Raw genomic sequence first — 16,335 nt, forward strand, 5'->3', positions numbered from 1 at the left:
GACCAGATAGGTCTACATTTCTTGAGGAAGCTTCCACTCTTTTCAACGTACAAGAAGGGGCCGCATGGACTTCTGTCATGGTTTGGAAATGTTGCAATGATATAGCAGTGAGGAAAGCTGACCCCTCCCACCCTCCCTCTCCTTACAAAGCAAAGTTGTGTAACCAAGTCGCCTTGATCAGAGTTTTAGGTGCTGAAGAGTGACCGAGCAAATATTTTGCCATGAGGTTGTGACTTCTCAGGTTCGGTATTGAGTACCATTGTATGATACGTTTTGTTTCTTTCAGTCTTTCCCTCCCAGGTTACTTAACAGTCCTTGCCCAAGCAGAGAGGTCCGTCATACTCTCACTCTTGCCCCGCGCACAATCTTTCGACAACTTGTTCATATTTGAGCAGCCTCTCATGCTTTCAATGTATTTCCTACTGCATATTGCAAAAGACATTCGAGCTGGCACTCTTGCCTTTTTCTTCTTCTTCTTCTTTTTCTGCCCCTCTTTTGTTCTTTTGAAGAGGGAAAAGAGGGGGTTCTGCCTACAGGGCGTGTTATCGCTTATCCGCCGTGGTGGTTCCAGTGGCACATCGCGTCATGAGCTGCTGTAGTTGCGTTACAGGCGGGCCGGCCCTGGAGCTGATCCTCCTACTTATCTGCCTACAAGCTTTATGCCAGAGTGCTGACAAACTCAACGTCGCAAATACCTCCACTGGGAATCATTTCTCATCGTCATCGTCATCTATTTTGGCCTCGAACCTGGTCTTATTCTTCCGGTCCTCATGCTCAGATAACCTCACTCTCTGAACTCGCTCATCTGATTGATTTGATTTGCCTTTTTTTGCTCGGCTGCTGCGATGACTCTGGTACGATACGACAAGTTCCCGCCCAACAGGACCCTCAAGGGCCACAAGCTCCTCACGACCCTGGGCGAGTCCTTCAAACCCTCGGATGAGGAGGTGGCTCTCATCAAGAAAAAGTATCCGGACCTGCAGGTCCAAGTCGGAAACACAGGGAAGGATCTCTCCAAGGACGAGTGGAAGGACGTGACGATCCTACTCACGGGCTACAGCCGCGAATTCCTGCCGGAGAAGGACGACGTGCCCAAGCTGCAGTACGTGCAGCTCTCGTCGGCCGGAGCGAACGCGATTGTCTCGGATCCGTTGTATACGGATACAGATGTGGCATTCTGTACTGCGAATGGGGTTCACGGGTGAGGCTTGTCCACTGCTAGAGAGGGTTTTGTTGTTACTGACGGACGGGGAATACCCGCTGACTGATCAGCCCCCAAATATCCGAATGGATCATCGCAACATTTTTGTCTTTCCAACATCACAGTGAGTGAGAGTGAGCCTCGAGATGGCTTTTCTTGTTCCTGTTTCTTCGCACAGTCAGCTGATCAGCGAGTCATTTCCAAGTTCCCGCCTACCTGCACAAGCAGAAACAAGGCAAGTGGATTCGAGGCACTGAGCCCATTGTTGATGCAGTCCAGCAGAGAGTGTGAGTCTTGACACCGGCGTCTCCAAGGATACACGAAAAGAAAATCCACACGAGCCGTTGACTGACTATTCGCACAGAGGCATCTTGGGCTACGGCAGCATCGGCCGCCAAACGGCACGCGTGGCTAAAGCAATGGGCATGGACGTCTACGCATACACGCTGCACGAGCGCAAGACCCCGGAATCCAAGAAGGACAACTCGTACACACCGCCTGGGCTCGGCGACCCGGACGGCGCCTTACCCTCCAAGTGGTTCTACGGTGAGAGCACCGAGGAGCTGCACGAGTTTCTCGGGTCCGGCTTGGACCTGCTGGTCGTCGCGCTGCCCCTGACGCCCAAGACCACGGGCTTGATCGGCACGCCCGAGTTTAAAGTGCTGTCGGCCAAGAAGACCTTTGTGTCCAACATTGCCCGCGGGCCCATCATCAAGACGGACGACCTGATTGAGGCGCTGGAGGGCGAGGTCATTCGCGGGGCCGCGCTGGACGTGACGGACCCGGAGCCTCTGCCGAATGGACATCCTCTCTGGAGCGCCAAGAATGTGCTCGTCACGCCGCATGTCAGCGGTGCTTCTACCCACTACTTTGATCGGGTCTGGGGCATTGTGAAGCTGAACCTGGAGCAGCTGAGCCAGGGTAAAGAGCTTACGAATAAGGTCAACCGGAAGGAGGGATATTAAGGGGAAAATGAGAATCATTTTTCCCATTCTCATTTCCCCCCTCTTCTTTTCCTTAGAGTGAATGATAGCTGCGGAGGAATGGAAAGGATGGGCATTCCATGTAGATAGGGTCTCTAAACTACGGTGTGCGACTTGGGCGTTGGCCCATCGACAGATAAAGGCCCTCGGCAATTATAGCAAGATCTACTGAGGTGCATCCTTGAGCGCTGGATCTGGGGTCTGAGCAATATGGCCTGAAGACACCACTGCAACCGCACGGGGGTGTGTCTGTGGGCAGCAGTCCAAACCACTGCAATTCGTTCGCTGGTAGGTTCCATCAATTCTCGGAACTGGCCTTGTCCATCGGATCACTGCGCAGCCTTCCATGAGCAAAAGAGGTTTGCATTCTTGGATTTTTACTTTTGCACTTCTTAGATAGACTTTTGAGCAGAAAAGCTCGAGTATTCATCCTACACGCTCTTTGTATACAGACTTGGGACCGGCCGGAGACGGCGAGAACGATTCGGAACCCGCGACAAAAATGCGACAAAAAGTGATTCGGCCCGGACTTGAACCGAGGACCTATGGTGTTGACAATGGACTACATTTTAATGTGGATCCAATGTTAAACCATTGTGATAACCAACTACACCACCGAACCAGGTTGGAACCATTTCTGATGTCTCAATTTCGAATTCAATAACTATATTCTCAATATCAACACCTACGAAGTATCATGCAGTGAGGCTAGTGAAAAATGCCAGAAATGATTTACGATGATATGAATCCTGCCAGTTTGCGCTTGAACAAGGCATGTATTCCGGTAGGTCAATTAACCCTTCCTTGGATCCCAGGCTCTGCTGCCTTTTGTTACCTTGATCTTTGTTTTATTCCTCAACAACGACATCGCGAAGGTATATCACTTCTTAGCCTTACGAAAGCTCTTCCTCGGTTGCTATTTTTTCATGTAAGATTTCCGCTTGCGATGTTCTACACGGATGACCCATTCCTAGCCTGTGCAAGAGGGAAAGGAGGGGGGGGGGGACGTAAAAAAAAAGGAGAAGCGCGGCAAGGTGAGTTATTCTGACTCGACCCATTGTACAAGTGCTAATAGTGTGTCTATTCTCGAAACGGCGCTGATTATCATCGTCTAGAAGACGAAGGGCCAGGATACCGAGATGGAGGACGCTCCGGCCTGCTCCGGCCGCCGCCGCCTTGGCCCCGCCCGCCGGGGCCGAAGAGACCTCTCTCTCTTCCCCCTTCCTTTCGCTTCCTATCCTTTCCTTTCCACTCCGTTCTTCTTCTTCTTCTTCTTCTTTTCTTTTGAAAAATATTAAAAAAAATGAAAGAGGAAGATGATATCATTGACATTGTTAGTTATTCTCCATGCAAATGTTCTAACTTTGAGCCAACATTCAAGTGACACAAGAGATGGACCGAAGTATAATATTGCCTTCCACTTTCCCCCCCTCGTTCTCCCTCTCTATCATTGTAATATCCGTATCTTGGACTGATGTAGAAGGTGGCTCATGTTGACCCTCAGACTATTGTTCATCTTGCTATATAAATCATTTTTATGATTCCGAGATAAGTTGAGTCTGCATTCACTCGTACCTGATCTTATATGTTATGGTTGACCCTCCATCATGTGTAGCTTCTAGTCTTCCTTGATAACCTTACATACATTCGGCTTTCACGGCCGTATTATCCTTTCTGCTCCACCAATGTGACTGCTCAAACACTACCATCCAAGTGTAGCAGCCCCTGAAGACTGCATCAGCAGCATCCGTGACCATGAAATGAGGGCGCTTTCCGACCTTCATGATACGGGCATGTCTAGTGTCCCTAGTACATTCATGCTGTGGTGGTCAGATGATCTGAACGGGACCCTCGGCCCCTCTTTTCTCACCTCTTTCTACCGTACGACTTTAGCTAGTCCCCGACTCTCCGTTGAGGTTCTGACAGAGGTGGCAACATGGCGCTCGACTGCCGTCTCGAGTATGCAGTCCCGTCCCTGCATTACCACCCCCCCATTGTCTTTGTGTTCAACCCATTCATGCGGGTTGACCTGCAGGCGATACTCAACTCGCAGACCGACCCGCGTCTTGTTCTTCCTAACCCCGACTTGACCCGCAATCCGGTGCCCTCTTCAGTTGTGGGGGGTCACGGTTGTCGGGAGCCGATGGAGGGGGGAGGGGTGGTTTTCCTTAAACTGTCCCAGTGATACCACACGATTACTTATCTAGGACTGGACGCTTACGCGGTGCGATAAGTCTTTCATTCATACTGGCGTTCCAGGAGGTAATTAAGCCGTTTTCGATGTCAACGGAGCAGCAGATGTTGGCAAGGGCCCTCTTTTTCTTTCATGCTTCCCGAATGATTGATGTTGATGTTCCTGTTGTGGGTCCATCTGTCTGTCTGTGGATGGGTGAAGCCGGCTATCTCTCTGCACATCACCATTTCTTGTGCATTTCCGATGCAGGAACCTGTGTATGTGTATACGGCTCTCTCGGAATTTGCCATTCAAGCCCATAATTCATCTGCAGGCTGTGCTGGGACATTCGGGTCAAGTCGGATATTACAGCGGATCAGGTAGACATCTCAAATCCATATTCTCAAGACCAGAAACAGAATAACCAGGAGGGGGGAATAACAATAATGAAACTTCACAAATCAAAATGGAAAATACAAGATTCGTCACGCTTGTTTGCTTCAATTTTTGGAAGAAAACTGGGTATCGTTAAATATGACAACAAGCCGCCCGTGGATGTACGCCAGATCCCAACATGTGAACAAAAAGAAGACAAAATAACCGCCGGCCTTCCTCACAAATGCATGGCTGCCAACAGAACAGATGAACCCTCATGATGACCTAAACATCCTCCTCCTCTTAGTCGTCATCGTCGTCGTCGTTACACCTCAAATTTGACCTCGTTCGAGACACTCCACTCCTGCTTCACCACGATATTGCCATTGCCACCACCAACACCCGCTGCTCCTCCTCCTCCTCTACCACCTCCACCATCACCACCTCCGCCCTCGACCGGCGATATGGCCATGTCCGAATTGGGATTGCCTTCCTTGGTGCTCTCGTCCGAGTCACGATTCCCACCGCCCGAAACCTCCGCCTGGTACTGATAATCATTGTACGTCGTGGCGATCAGCTCCTGGATATCAATCGGCATGTCGTCCTTGGAGCACAGGCCCATCTCGTAGTGGTACTGCAGCACCGTCGGCGGCACGGCAATGGCCGACGACCGCCCGCGCTTCCGCCGCGAACTGCGCCCCACGGTCGTGGACTCGCTCGTGTTGTTGTAGACGCCGGCCTGCGGGGACAGCGGGGCGATGTTCTCGCGGGTTCCGGTGGAGGAGTAGCGGCTGGTGCCTTTGCCCAGGAGCGGGCGGAGCAGCGGCACGCAGGCGAGGGTGACTGCCAGGGAGGGCTCGACCACGGACATGAGGATGAAGGGGACGCCGCTGTAGGTGATGTCCTCGTAGTCCATTGTGGTGAGAAAGGCGAGGCGGACGACCGAGGCGATACAGGTTCTGATAGGAGGCTTGTTAGCAAAACTGATATCACAAAGCCAAGGTGTTTCCAATAAACGTAGGAACAGTGAAAACAGCCTGACTTACAAGAATCCCACAGCAAAAGTCGCCACCAGCCCGGCCTTCCGGAGAAAAGGCAGTTTCAGCCCGGTCAGGCTGGGAATGGGCAGGGCCAGGACCATCAGGTCAGTCACAAGATTCAGCACACCGTAGATGCCAAAGACGGCCTTCTGGCTGCCGCAGTGGCCCGGTATGTCCAGGTACCAGTTGTGCTGGATCGGCTGGCAGATGAGGAGGGTGCACAGAACGGCCGAGAGGGCGAGGAGGCCGACAAAGGCGCAGGTGATTTTGGAGGCCACGGTGAGGCGGGAGAGGGGAAAGACCTTGACGTAGAGGAGGAGGAGGGACATTTTGGAGACGCTGATGCTGAGGGTCCAGAAGATCTCGAGAGGCATGCTGATCTAGAGAATGTGGGCAGTCAGCGGTTGTGTTTTGTGATATACAACATGCAAGTATTTCTACTCAACTCACAATGTGATAATTGACAATGACTTGTTCGCCAAATGCGGCGACGACGTCTAATCGGTGCCACCCGAAGCCGCCATATAATGTTTCTGTAATAACAATGCACGTCAGCCTCGTTACATCCGAACAGGCCATGGAATACATCCTCGCTCTCTCTCTCTCTCTCTCTCTCTCTCTCTCTCAAACTCATTGATCACTGACCTAATATACCTGTTGTGGCCATACCAACAGTCATAAGCTGTGCACATGGAAAACAATTAGCTACCATCCATTGATGGATCATCTAAATTTGGTGAGGTCACATACCCATGCGAATAGGATCAGGTAGTCTGCCGCGTCCAGCTTCCGGTTCGCGATCCTCCGTGCTGCCAACCTCAAAATAACAGCAATGGTTGGTATGATGGCAAACACGACCGAGCAGACCAGCAGGGCGATCTGGCCCGTCTTGACCAGTGGTATCCGCAACATCTTGACTCTCTTCTCCCCCCCAGCAGTCGTCGAAGGGGAAAGGGTGATTGAGAGAGAAGTATGTGTGTTTGTGTGTGTGTGTGTGTGTGTGTGTGTGTGTGTGTGTGTGTGTGTGTGTGTATGTGAGTGAGTAGGCGAGAGGAAGGAAGGGGTAAGAGAGAGCGAGGGAGAGATGGAGGAATAGAGAGAGAAGGAAGTTGTTTTGAGCCTCTCCACCAGGACACCTTGCGATCCTGAAGATCCCAGGTGTCAAGGCTTCATCGACAGGAGAGACGTCAAAGTATTCAAGGACAGACAAGGAACGAGAGCTCTGGCCGCGATTTTGTACATCTTTGTGAGCGGCACTCTATAATGGGGGGGGGTGGCGGGGTGGGGGGGGGGGTTACAACCAGGGGAAGGGAAAGTAGTTCGAACGAGCCCCGATGGTAAATGCGAGGAGATACGTATATGACGGTAATGTGAGCACACATATAACACACATATGCATACAAACTCTCTCTAATATGTTGAGGCTACTTGGAAGAATAGCAAGTCGTAACATGCCTCGGCCATGGGCTCTGCAGGTGTCAATCGTGACAGGAGACATACCCCCACGGGGGGGTAAGGGGAGCCACCACCTAATTACCCTTCGGCCCAGCCCCCGTTTTGGCAGGATGGGCAATGACTTGCATACGCGAGCAAGATATTCTTTTACTGTGTGACGCCGCGCTACCCCTCCTTCAACCAATACCTTTGAGCATCCTCTTTCGGTAGCCGAAAACCTGCAGATTTAGTTGAGATGGGTTGGGGTTTAGGGTGGACACATCAGATCATCGCTTGCATACTGAACCATAAAGTTTGACAGAGACAGAGGACGAGATTGTGTTGTTGGGGGAAATGTATATGATTACTTAACATGACATGGATTTTCTGGATCATCATCGACCCTCTCTCAGCACAATAAATAATGATATGAAAAGTTGCCGGGTATAATAAACCGTGGCCCCCCTCCAGACCCTTGAATTCATGAATCTGGACACGCCTGGCCATTATCTACCGTGTGCCTCCACAAAAAGGGAAGGTAAAGTCGGCTTCTTGATAAAGACAACGCCGATATCAAAACCCCAGCACCAAAAGCGCCTACGTACTCACTCACCCCAAACTGTCCCTCCTCCTCCTCTTCCTCTTCAACACCCACTCATCCACCCACTCATCCACCCACCATCCCACTCACACTCACTCCATTCTTTCTCCTTTGCAATAGCGGAAGTTACCACTAGCACTATTGCGGCCAAGACTTGCCCCTGGGGCTACTTTCGGCATGTAAGGTCGATCGCGGGGCCGGAGCACACCACACACAACGGTCGCCTGCGAGGTCGATCATGCAGTCAGTTAGGTGCGGTAGATATGCTAACTAGATTCGTTAATTCATACACAGATTCGAGGTCGACACCAATCAAGAGTCACGATACCATACACGGGCAGCTCGGGAGAATTCGATGAAAGGGGACAATGTGGTGACCGTGACCCAACCACATCAAACACCACACGCAACACGCAGGTGTCCTGTAATGGTGGCAATGCGGCGACACACTCAATCAGTTAGTATGAATCTTTTACTCTCATGCTGCTGGTGGTGGTGGGACTGGAAATTATTCTCCTCCTCCCTCTTCTCTCACATTCGAAAGATCCAGAAGTGTAACCCTCCCTCCCCTACCTTTTTTTTTTTTTTTTTTTTTTTTTGCAGATCGTCCTAAACATAGAAGAGGTAGACATTGAAGACGATTCGGCATGTAACCGTGATCCTCCTCCCGCTTTTGAGTCAGCAGTTCAGTGGGCACTGGGTGTTGTGATGAGGTATTATACGATAAAGAAGCACTGCAAGTGGGTCTTGTAACACCAGAGAGCAGGTTCATAAGCGAGCGGTGTGCTGCAACTGTTTGGCTGGAGAACCGGAGGTATGGTACCGCCGTCAATTAGTCAGTCAGTCTCTCTCGCTGTCTCTCTCTCTCTCTCTTTCTATCTCTCTCAATCTCCTCTTTGCACACAAGTGGTCGCGCGCGCGCGCGCATAAGTCTCTCTGCCTCCCTCCCATTTTGTAGAGGAATACTACGGTTTCAATATTGATAGCGCCGAGCCGCCGTCACTTGCAGGCCCAGCCAACCAGCCCGGGCGGGCCCCAAGGCAAAAAGTGGATTAGAACGTCCCCAGCCGTCTATCTTGGATGGTACTGTAGGCGGGGTGGCAAGGCCTTTTCTGGGCGTCGGCCGGGTGCACCTGCTCGTATGTGTCTCCTCTCTCTCTCTCTCTCTCTCTCTCTCTCTCTCTCTCTCTCTCTCTGTGTGTGTGTGTGTGTGTGGAAATACCATCGTACGTACTATGGTACAGCCGCGTGCTGGCCCGTCTCGGGGTGGGGTTCGTTTTCTTCACTTCCTGAAAGATGTTTGGGGAAAAGAGCGCGACTGGTCACGAGAGGCGGAGGCGAGATCGGAGGCTTCTGAGTTTGCGAGTTCCGGTGTGTCTGCAATGAGTGATCCACTTGGGGTTTTGGGATATTGACGATACTATTGCCACAGGAGAATTGATTCACAGCACATACGCGTCTTATGTTGTACCTGCCTGTGAGGCCCACACTGGGCTGGAGGAAACTGTCCGCTGATCGACGTCTTCTTGTTCGGAAAAAAGCTGTGGCTGCATCTTCTGCATGATGAGATGTCATAACTCATCTCTTTTTTGTTTTCAAGCGCGCACACCCAGCATCAAGAAAGAAAAAAAGTCGATCGCAGCTGTTTCAGGAAATTCACCCAGAGACTGTCGAGTTTTCCATATCATCCGCCCATCTGTCGTTGCTGTGAGCCAGCAGCCCGGCCCTATCAGGGAATAACATGAATGCCTTCCATTACCACCTTCTCAAGTCAGCCACGGCCGGGCTCGCAAACTGGACGCAAAGGAAGGACAGTTTGGGTAGATTATTCACTGCGTGGTGATGGCACATCCATTCCTTCCTCTCTAGACCTCGTGTGGACTGATGCTGCACTCTAATCGTGTCGACACTGGGGCAGCTCGCCACCGTGTGCTTTGTACAACAGGCCCTCTCTCTCTTTTCTTTCTATTCCCGCTCTGGATTCCTATGCCACAGCAGAAAGAAGAGATACCCCAACACCCACACACCAAGAAGAACCAGGGCCTGCGCAGGCGCAAAGACAGCCCCCCGCACCAAGACGAAGCCGCTGACCAGAGTGAAAACCACAGGGACGAGCAGCAGCGGCTTGTAAGGGCGGCGGAGCTGGGGCTCGCGGAACCTGAGGACCACGGCGCCCAGGACGGTGAGGAAGAAGAAGGTGTACTCGCCCAGCCCGTTGAAGGTGACGAGGGAGCGGAAGTCGCCGAGAAAGATGAAGAGGGCGGAGAGGAGGGTGTTGAGGAGGATGGCGTTGAGAGGGGCGTCGGAGCCTGACTTGTCTGTGTGGTCCTGAGCCTCCTCCTCCTGCTCGGTCGATCCTGCTGGGCCTATCTTCCCCACGGCGGCGAAGAGGCTGGGGAGCCAGTTTGCGTTGGCTGCTGCGACTGCCATCCGGCCCGCAACGAACGAGTTGCCTAAAAGAGAGCCGGCGACGACGAGGCAGATCAGAACAGCGGCGACAATGCCGAACCCGCGACCGAGGAGACGAGCGATGGCCGTCTGCAGTATTCTCCTTGTCAGCAAACATGTTTGAAAGATCCTTGTGTATACATATACTTGTATATTAGAGTTATTCTTGCAGGCTTAGTTCAAGACGTACCACGGCAACGCTGTCTGTGGTGGACACCACATCCCACGGCAGCAGGATGTAATACGCCGCATTCGCGGCGAGAAAACACAACACAATCGTCGGTATGGCGGTGTTGATGGCAAGAGGCAGCTGCTTGACGGGGTTGGACAGCTCGGCAGAGACGTAGATGCCCTTCTCCCAGCCAGAATACGCCCAGAGCGCCCCGTACAGCGCCGCCGAGAGGTGGCCCAGCAGTTCCCAGGTGCTGACGTCCTGCCAGTGGATGACGAGGCCGCCTTTGTCGCCCGGCGTGATGACGGTGTCGCGGTCCGCAAACCAGTTCCTCTTGTGCCAGTCGCCACCACCTACGCTGTTGTTGTCATCCGGGTGGGCGAGGTGGAGGAAGAGGACCACGATGCCGGCCAGGACGACACCGAAGATGCTCAGGAACTTGGTGCCGACGAAGAAGTTGTTGAGCCGGGTGCTGGCTCGGGTGCTGATGGAGTTGGCCAGGTTCATGACGGCCATGATCAGGACGGACAGGAGCTTGTGCGAGAGGCTGGCGGCCTGGTCTGTGACGCCGGCGGCGGAGAAGATGCTCTCGACGAAGACGATGCTCAGGATGGCCAGGGTTGCAGGCTGTGATGATGATTGTGTGAGTATGTGTGAAGAAAAAAGGGAGAGATGTTGTCCTTGTTTCAAGGTTGTGTGTATATACACATAAGATATGTACATACCATGATGGCGACGACCCAAGTCCACGCAGCCAAGTGACCCCAGACGTCACCGTATATATACTTTAAGTAAGGTTGTACACCTCCTGTAGGGGATAGAGAGAGATTAGAATGCCAACATCATACACACATACATACTCCTCACACACACACTCTCTCTCTCTTCCAGGACAGTAACATACCCTCACCAGGAATCGCCGTCCCAAGCTCCGTCATCGTGCTCGCTCCCGTCCAGGCCAGGATCCCGCCCACCAGCCAAACAACCAGCGCCACTCCAGGCGACGGCACATTGGTGTCGATGGACCCAGGGGATGTGAAGATGCCGCTGCCAATGACGATGGAGATGATGATGGCGAATGCATCCAGCGCACCTAGATTCCGCGCGAAGGGGGTGGTGGTGGTGGTGGTGGTGGTGGTGGTGCTCCGGTCGGTCGGCGCGGCGTCGGCAGGGGGTTCTGGGCCTGTGCCGTAGTGCGCGTCTCTGCCTCCTGCTACATCGCTCAAGAGGGGCGTGGATGATGGGTCTGTTGACGCCAGGCTCGACGCCATTTTGTGGGAGAGGAAAGGAGAAAAAGAAAAGAACCTGGCTCGATGGCTCGCAGGGCGGCGTGGTGGCTTGTGAAGTTGTGTTGTGTGTCAAAGCTACCGTGCCATCTTTTCATGACGAGAGAGAGATTTTATTTTCATCAGTCTCTCTCGCTGAGGCCGCGGTCCAGGGCTGCAGGGCTCCACGTTCCAGGAATCCCGCTCCTCCGGCCCGTGGGTCGTCTCAGGTGCCCTCGAGATAATTCAACTTCATTTGAGTCTATCTTTGCTATTAGAATATAGATGGTGAGCCAAGTTCTTGTATTGTTGTTATATTTGAGTTTTACAATGCATTTCAATACATCATCTGCAAGCCGTAACATGACCTGGGAATGTGTACCCCATGCAACTTCACCATGTGCATTGCACAATAGCTCCAACGTGTCTCCTTCTGCTCACGACAGAGCTCAAATGAGAAGATAACAGGAAGATGAAGAGAGAGGACCAAATAACAAACAAATGAAAAGGAAAAAGAGAAATAGAGAGAAATAACACAGAGACCAAAAAAAAAAAAAAAAAAAAAAAAAAAAAAAAAAAAAGAGGACAAAAAGAGGACAAAAAGAAAGAAAAAACACGTACAACACTGGGTATTCGCCAATGGTCACCCACTTGACTACTAATCCAGCCCTTAGCGGCTTATTTAGGGGAGAGCAGACGGGATCCCAAGTTCTCCGCTAGGTATGGTCGTACGTGCAAATAAATGTTGGTTCATGATTTATAACAGTGGCCTTCTTTCCCTCATCCTTTTCTTTTGGTTGTTGTCCCATTTAACGGCACACAGTGATATGTGAGGTCGACTCGGAAAGAATGCGATATAAGTACGACTTTTGACATTGTCATAGGCCACTTCAAGTACTCACACAAGCTCTTAGTCTCGGCTGTGAGATCAAACCCACTCTTCCTAATATATATGCATTTGACAGCAAACCGTACTTTATTTCTTACTCCACTACCAGGACCCTGTATCCCATTCCCTCTCATTCATCTCTCCTCTGCTGTCGATTGTCCTCGCTCTTCCTCCCCTGCAGGATTTTTCAAAGTTCCAGCTCAACTGCCGCCTTATTCTGATTCTCACCATTGGCAGACTCGTCGTCAACGTAATCAGCCAGCCTCTCCATAAGCTCTTCAACACTAATTTCCTCGTCCATCTCCTCTGCATGGTGCCTCCCATGCTTATGAGGCGGGATGAGGACACGGGCAGGCAGGTGAATCGCACCGTTCTTCGCAATTACATCCTGCGTAGCGATCGGGATATACCCATTCACCTTGACCCGGATAAAGCCACCAAGCCGGGCTACATCGATAGCAATATTCTTGTCGCCCAGCAACGTCGGGACGTCAAGGTGGGTGTGACCACGGCCGACGTCCTGGCGCGCGCCGGCCTCCTCGTCGCTGTCGTCGTCGTCGTCGTCGCCGCCACTGTCTGAGCTCGAATAGTACGCGTCTGAGTAAACAATCTCGTTGGGGACGACGTGGTACTTGAGCAACGCCTTGAGATATCCGAGGCCTTTGTGCGTGTTGAACAGGAAGGCATTGGCGGCCGGGCCGAGCTTGGCGAAGGCGCCGTTGTCGGGCGCGAAGACAGTGCTGCCGGTCAACTTGATGCCGTGGATGTAGCTAGTGAAGTTGGTCTTCTCAAATGCCAGGAGAAGGGTCGAGAATCTTGAGGGGAACAGCGTGAGCGCCCGGCCGACATTGGGTGGAGGGACCAGAATACTCTTGACTGCGTGGATGACTCCATTCGTAGCCGGCTGTTGAATTTTTCCCCATCCTTATTAGCAGGCATGTTCATCTTAGAAGGGGAATAACAAGTAGTTTTCAGAGACAGATACGTACAAGGTTCAAACCGACAACCTTGCTGTAGAAGTTCACCCGGATACCAGACAAGATGCCGACGCTCGTCCTCAGCCTCTGGGGCTTGTCTCCAAGCAGGGGCTCCTCCAGAGCAGTCGGCAGGGTGTGCGTGACCAGTACCCGACCCGCTGGATACAGGCCCAGCCCGATATGGTACTTGAGCACCGCCTCGACAAAGTCCTTGGAGGGCTTGTGGTCCTCGGGGATGTGCTCAAAGGCCTTGTCGATGGGGACGAAAAGGGTGTAGTTTGCCGAGGTGCTGTTGAGGATCTCGACAATGTCCTCGTAGTCGTCAACCAGCGCCTTGAACTTGGTCGTGTACTTGCTCTTGCTGATGAGCTGGTAGATGGTCTCGTTGGGCTTGTGCTTGTGCCTGTGCCCGCCGTGGTGAGGTCTATCCATCATGGCATCGAGGCTATACTCCTCTTCCTCATCGAAAAGGGATTCGAATTCAGTCTCCAGGCGGCCCTTGATATCGTTCACGGCATCCTCGACACCGGTGGACCATGTGTCCACCACATCGTGGATGGACGAGGTGACTGCATCTGCCGATGACAGCCAGTCCAGCCAGGAGACGTCGTCGTGAGACTGCTCCTCATGGACAGGAAGCTGGGCAAATACTTGAGCGTCGGGGACGACGAAGCCGCTGGCCAGAGCGGCGAACGGTAACAACGTAGCGGTCTTCATTGTTTTTTGGTCAGTTGGTCGGTCGGTCTGCTGGATGACCTGCAGAGATTCTCTGTTCAGCAGAGACAAACAAAGGTGTATGTAGCTTCAAGACTCCCCTGTGAGAGTCGAGTCGCAATGTAAACCCAATCGTGTGTCAATCAGTTTCACTGTCTGCATAAGTACTTGAGTAAGTACTTAAAGAGGTGCAAGAGTGGTCTGACGTGTACAGTGTGACGTGACGTCAGGGGCAGTTGCAGCCGTACGTTCCGGGAAGGATGAATGTTTGTTCTTTATTGCTTGGCTCTTTCCGCAATCAAGTGTTTAATGGATTTTATGGATGTGTTGATATCAATGCGACCTCGACGCTCGGAGACATAGCAAGGAACTTGAGAATTCAAAAATGGGGTGCATGCGGTGGGCCGTCCTTTCAGTGGTCTACCATCATGCCTATGTCTGCGGCAAGATAATTGAGACTTACGACAGCGATGATGGCATCACTCTCAAGCTTTCGTGAGCCATCGATTCGTTTCACCTTGTCGGGCCGCGCGATTGGACTGCACAGCTCAGGCTAACAGCCGCCACCTGCTCCTCGGGGTGATGAATAGCCCGGCCCCGAGGTCTTGTCCCAACATCCTTTGATGCGTTTTTGATACTGATGGCGTTAGAGAGCTCACATCCCTCCATCAAGGTTTGCCTGTCAGCATTGCATGGGTTGGCTGACGCCTGTTTATCTTTATACGCGTAATTTGCAAATCTCTCTGGCTGCCTGGGTAGTAATCATATGTTCAACTATGAGTTGATAGGTATTTGTATTCTCGATATTACTTGCGTATCTCAACTTGAATGAAACTTTTGAAGAATAATTGCAATGATAATCCCAAGATTATTTGTACCTGTCTCCAGTGCTGCATTAATACGCGCCCTTCTGTAATGAAACTTTCAATTCAATTGTATAATTATGGGTTATTGTCTTGCGTCTCTCCGAAACCGAAAGTCGGCATCGTGTTCTTAGGAATTGTGTACAATATGGCTATCCTTAGAATCAGCCATTTCATGAAAGATCCACCAGAATATCCTCGTAGTATTCGTCCTTTGGTATCTATATTTATTTCCCAATCTCTTCCAATCCTTGGGTCTAGCATAAAGGTACAAAAGTAATAATCAATATCCCTAGGTGCCATCTACGTGCTAATCATAAGAATGACCCCTCATTCTCGCTCTCCCACCATCCCCTGAACACCTTGAGCCTCTCTGTCCGCTCCCTCGCAAGCCTCCTTCCCGTATCCGTCTTCATCATCCCCTCCAAGAGCTCCAACTTCTCAACAAAGTGCTCAATAGCCCCGTCCAGCCCGTCGTCCCTCCCCTTGGCCCCCGTGTAGGCAAAGCACCTCGCAATGCCCACAGCCCCGATGGCGTCCAGCCGGTCCGCATCTTGCACGATGGCCAGCTCCGGGATCGCGGCGATCTTGTCCAGGATCTTCTGAGGGTCCTTCTTCTCGGTGGAAAAAGACACGTGCAGCACGAGGTCCTGCACGCGGTCTGCCAGGTCTGCGGCCGCGCCCATTGCCAGGAGCTCGTCACGGACCAGAGTGGTGGGGTCTTGGCCGGGCTGTAGGTACTTCTTGTCGCCCACGTCGTGGAGGAGGGCGCCGAGGGTGACGAGGTTGTCGTCGTATTGGATCCTCCTCATGCCTGCTTGGTTCTGTGCGGGTTTGGCGCTCTGCTCTTCTTTCAGGATGAGCCTCGCCAGGTTCAGGACCCTCTGGATGTGCTTGTAGTCGTGCGACGCGTCGTATCGGGACATGTAGACCTCAACATATTTCTCCACTCTGTCAGTCAGGTTTTGCATTGATATCGTTGCCTTGTCGTCGTTGGACGTTGACTGGATTTGGGATTGACCCGGGGCTTGACTGGTGCTGGACATCCCGTGAGCTGTTGCCCACAATTCTCACAAATTGATTGTTTCTGTGTGGGATCTTGTGATGTTGAGCCACTTTTTGTATTTGTGGGAGTAATCTCCTTGCAAAAAGAAGTCGTGGGTGAATCGGATGAGCTGTGAGTATAAGGGAAAGCTTTGA

The 16,335-nt window shown here is 52.0% G+C and overlaps 5 protein-coding genes and 1 non-coding gene across 6 annotated transcripts; 1 reads left to right on the forward strand and 5 right to left on the reverse strand.

Moving 5' to 3' along the window:
• Window positions 1-1,022: 1,022 nt before the first annotated feature.
• Window positions 1,023-2,166, forward strand: M406DRAFT_240378 (uncharacterized protein; the record flags this gene model as incomplete). Its single annotated transcript, XM_040916122.1, has 4 exons — window positions 1,023-1,201; window positions 1,273-1,325; window positions 1,407-1,488; window positions 1,566-2,166. Coding segments are annotated over 4 exons (915 nt in total), but the record flags the coding sequence as incomplete, so codon positions are not given.
• Window positions 2,167-2,699: 533 nt separating this feature from the next.
• Window positions 2,700-2,806, reverse strand: M406DRAFT_t21. Its single transcript has one exon. It is a non-coding gene; the product is annotated as a tRNA-Val (tRNA).
• Window positions 2,807-5,468: 2,662 nt separating this feature from the next.
• Window positions 5,469-6,675, reverse strand: M406DRAFT_231203 (uncharacterized protein; the record flags this gene model as incomplete). Its single annotated transcript, XM_040915865.1, has 4 exons — window positions 5,469-5,691; window positions 5,779-6,152; window positions 6,223-6,365; window positions 6,519-6,675. Coding segments are annotated over 4 exons (897 nt in total), but the record flags the coding sequence as incomplete, so codon positions are not given.
• A 2,903-nt stretch (window positions 6,676-9,578) lies between these two features.
• Window positions 9,579-11,698, reverse strand: M406DRAFT_326692 (amino acid transporter; the record flags this gene model as incomplete). The annotated part of the gene is made up of 5 exons (XM_040920120.1): window positions 9,579-9,601; window positions 9,835-10,345; window positions 10,446-11,054; window positions 11,153-11,235; window positions 11,332-11,698. The coding sequence occupies 5 exons, from the start codon at window positions 11,696-11,698 to the stop codon at window positions 9,579-9,581; spliced, it is 1,593 nt and encodes a 530-aa protein (XP_040782266.1).
• A 931-nt stretch (window positions 11,699-12,629) lies between these two features.
• On the reverse strand, window positions 12,630-14,686 carry M406DRAFT_354805 (FAS1 domain-containing protein). The gene is made up of 2 exons (XM_040922995.1): window positions 13,571-14,686; window positions 12,630-13,485 (listed from the first exon to the last, which is right to left on the reverse strand). Exons 1-2 carry the CDS (start codon window positions 14,273-14,275, stop codon window positions 12,769-12,771), a joined length of 1,422 nt encoding a protein of 473 aa, XP_040782267.1. The 5' UTR covers window positions 14,276-14,686; the 3' UTR covers window positions 12,630-12,768.
• Window positions 14,687-15,449: 763 nt separating this feature from the next.
• M406DRAFT_59998 (uncharacterized protein) lies at window positions 15,450-16,181 on the reverse strand (the record flags this gene model as incomplete). The annotated part of the gene is made up of 2 exons (XM_040924665.1): window positions 15,450-16,086; window positions 16,135-16,181. 2 exons carry the CDS (start codon window positions 16,179-16,181, stop codon window positions 15,450-15,452), a joined length of 684 nt encoding a protein of 227 aa, XP_040782268.1.
• Window positions 16,182-16,335: the final 154 nt, after the last annotated feature.

Source organism: Cryphonectria parasitica, assembly GCF_011745365.1.
Source record: "Cryphonectria parasitica EP155 unplaced genomic scaffold M406scaffold_1, whole genome shotgun sequence".
In the NCBI taxonomy this organism is placed as follows: domain Eukaryota; kingdom Fungi; phylum Ascomycota; class Sordariomycetes; order Diaporthales; family Cryphonectriaceae; genus Cryphonectria; species Cryphonectria parasitica.

Bases quoted from the DNA above. Each gene is read 5' to 3' on its own strand.
- M406DRAFT_354805 (XM_040922995.1), bottom strand. From the start codon at position 14,275: ATGAAGACCGCTACGTTGTTACCGTTCGCCGCTCTGGCCAGCGGCTTC. The intron at 13,486-13,570 runs GTACGTATCTGT...AAAATTCAACAG, and splicing joins AGGTTGTCGGTTTGAACCTT to CCGGCTACGAATGGAGTCAT.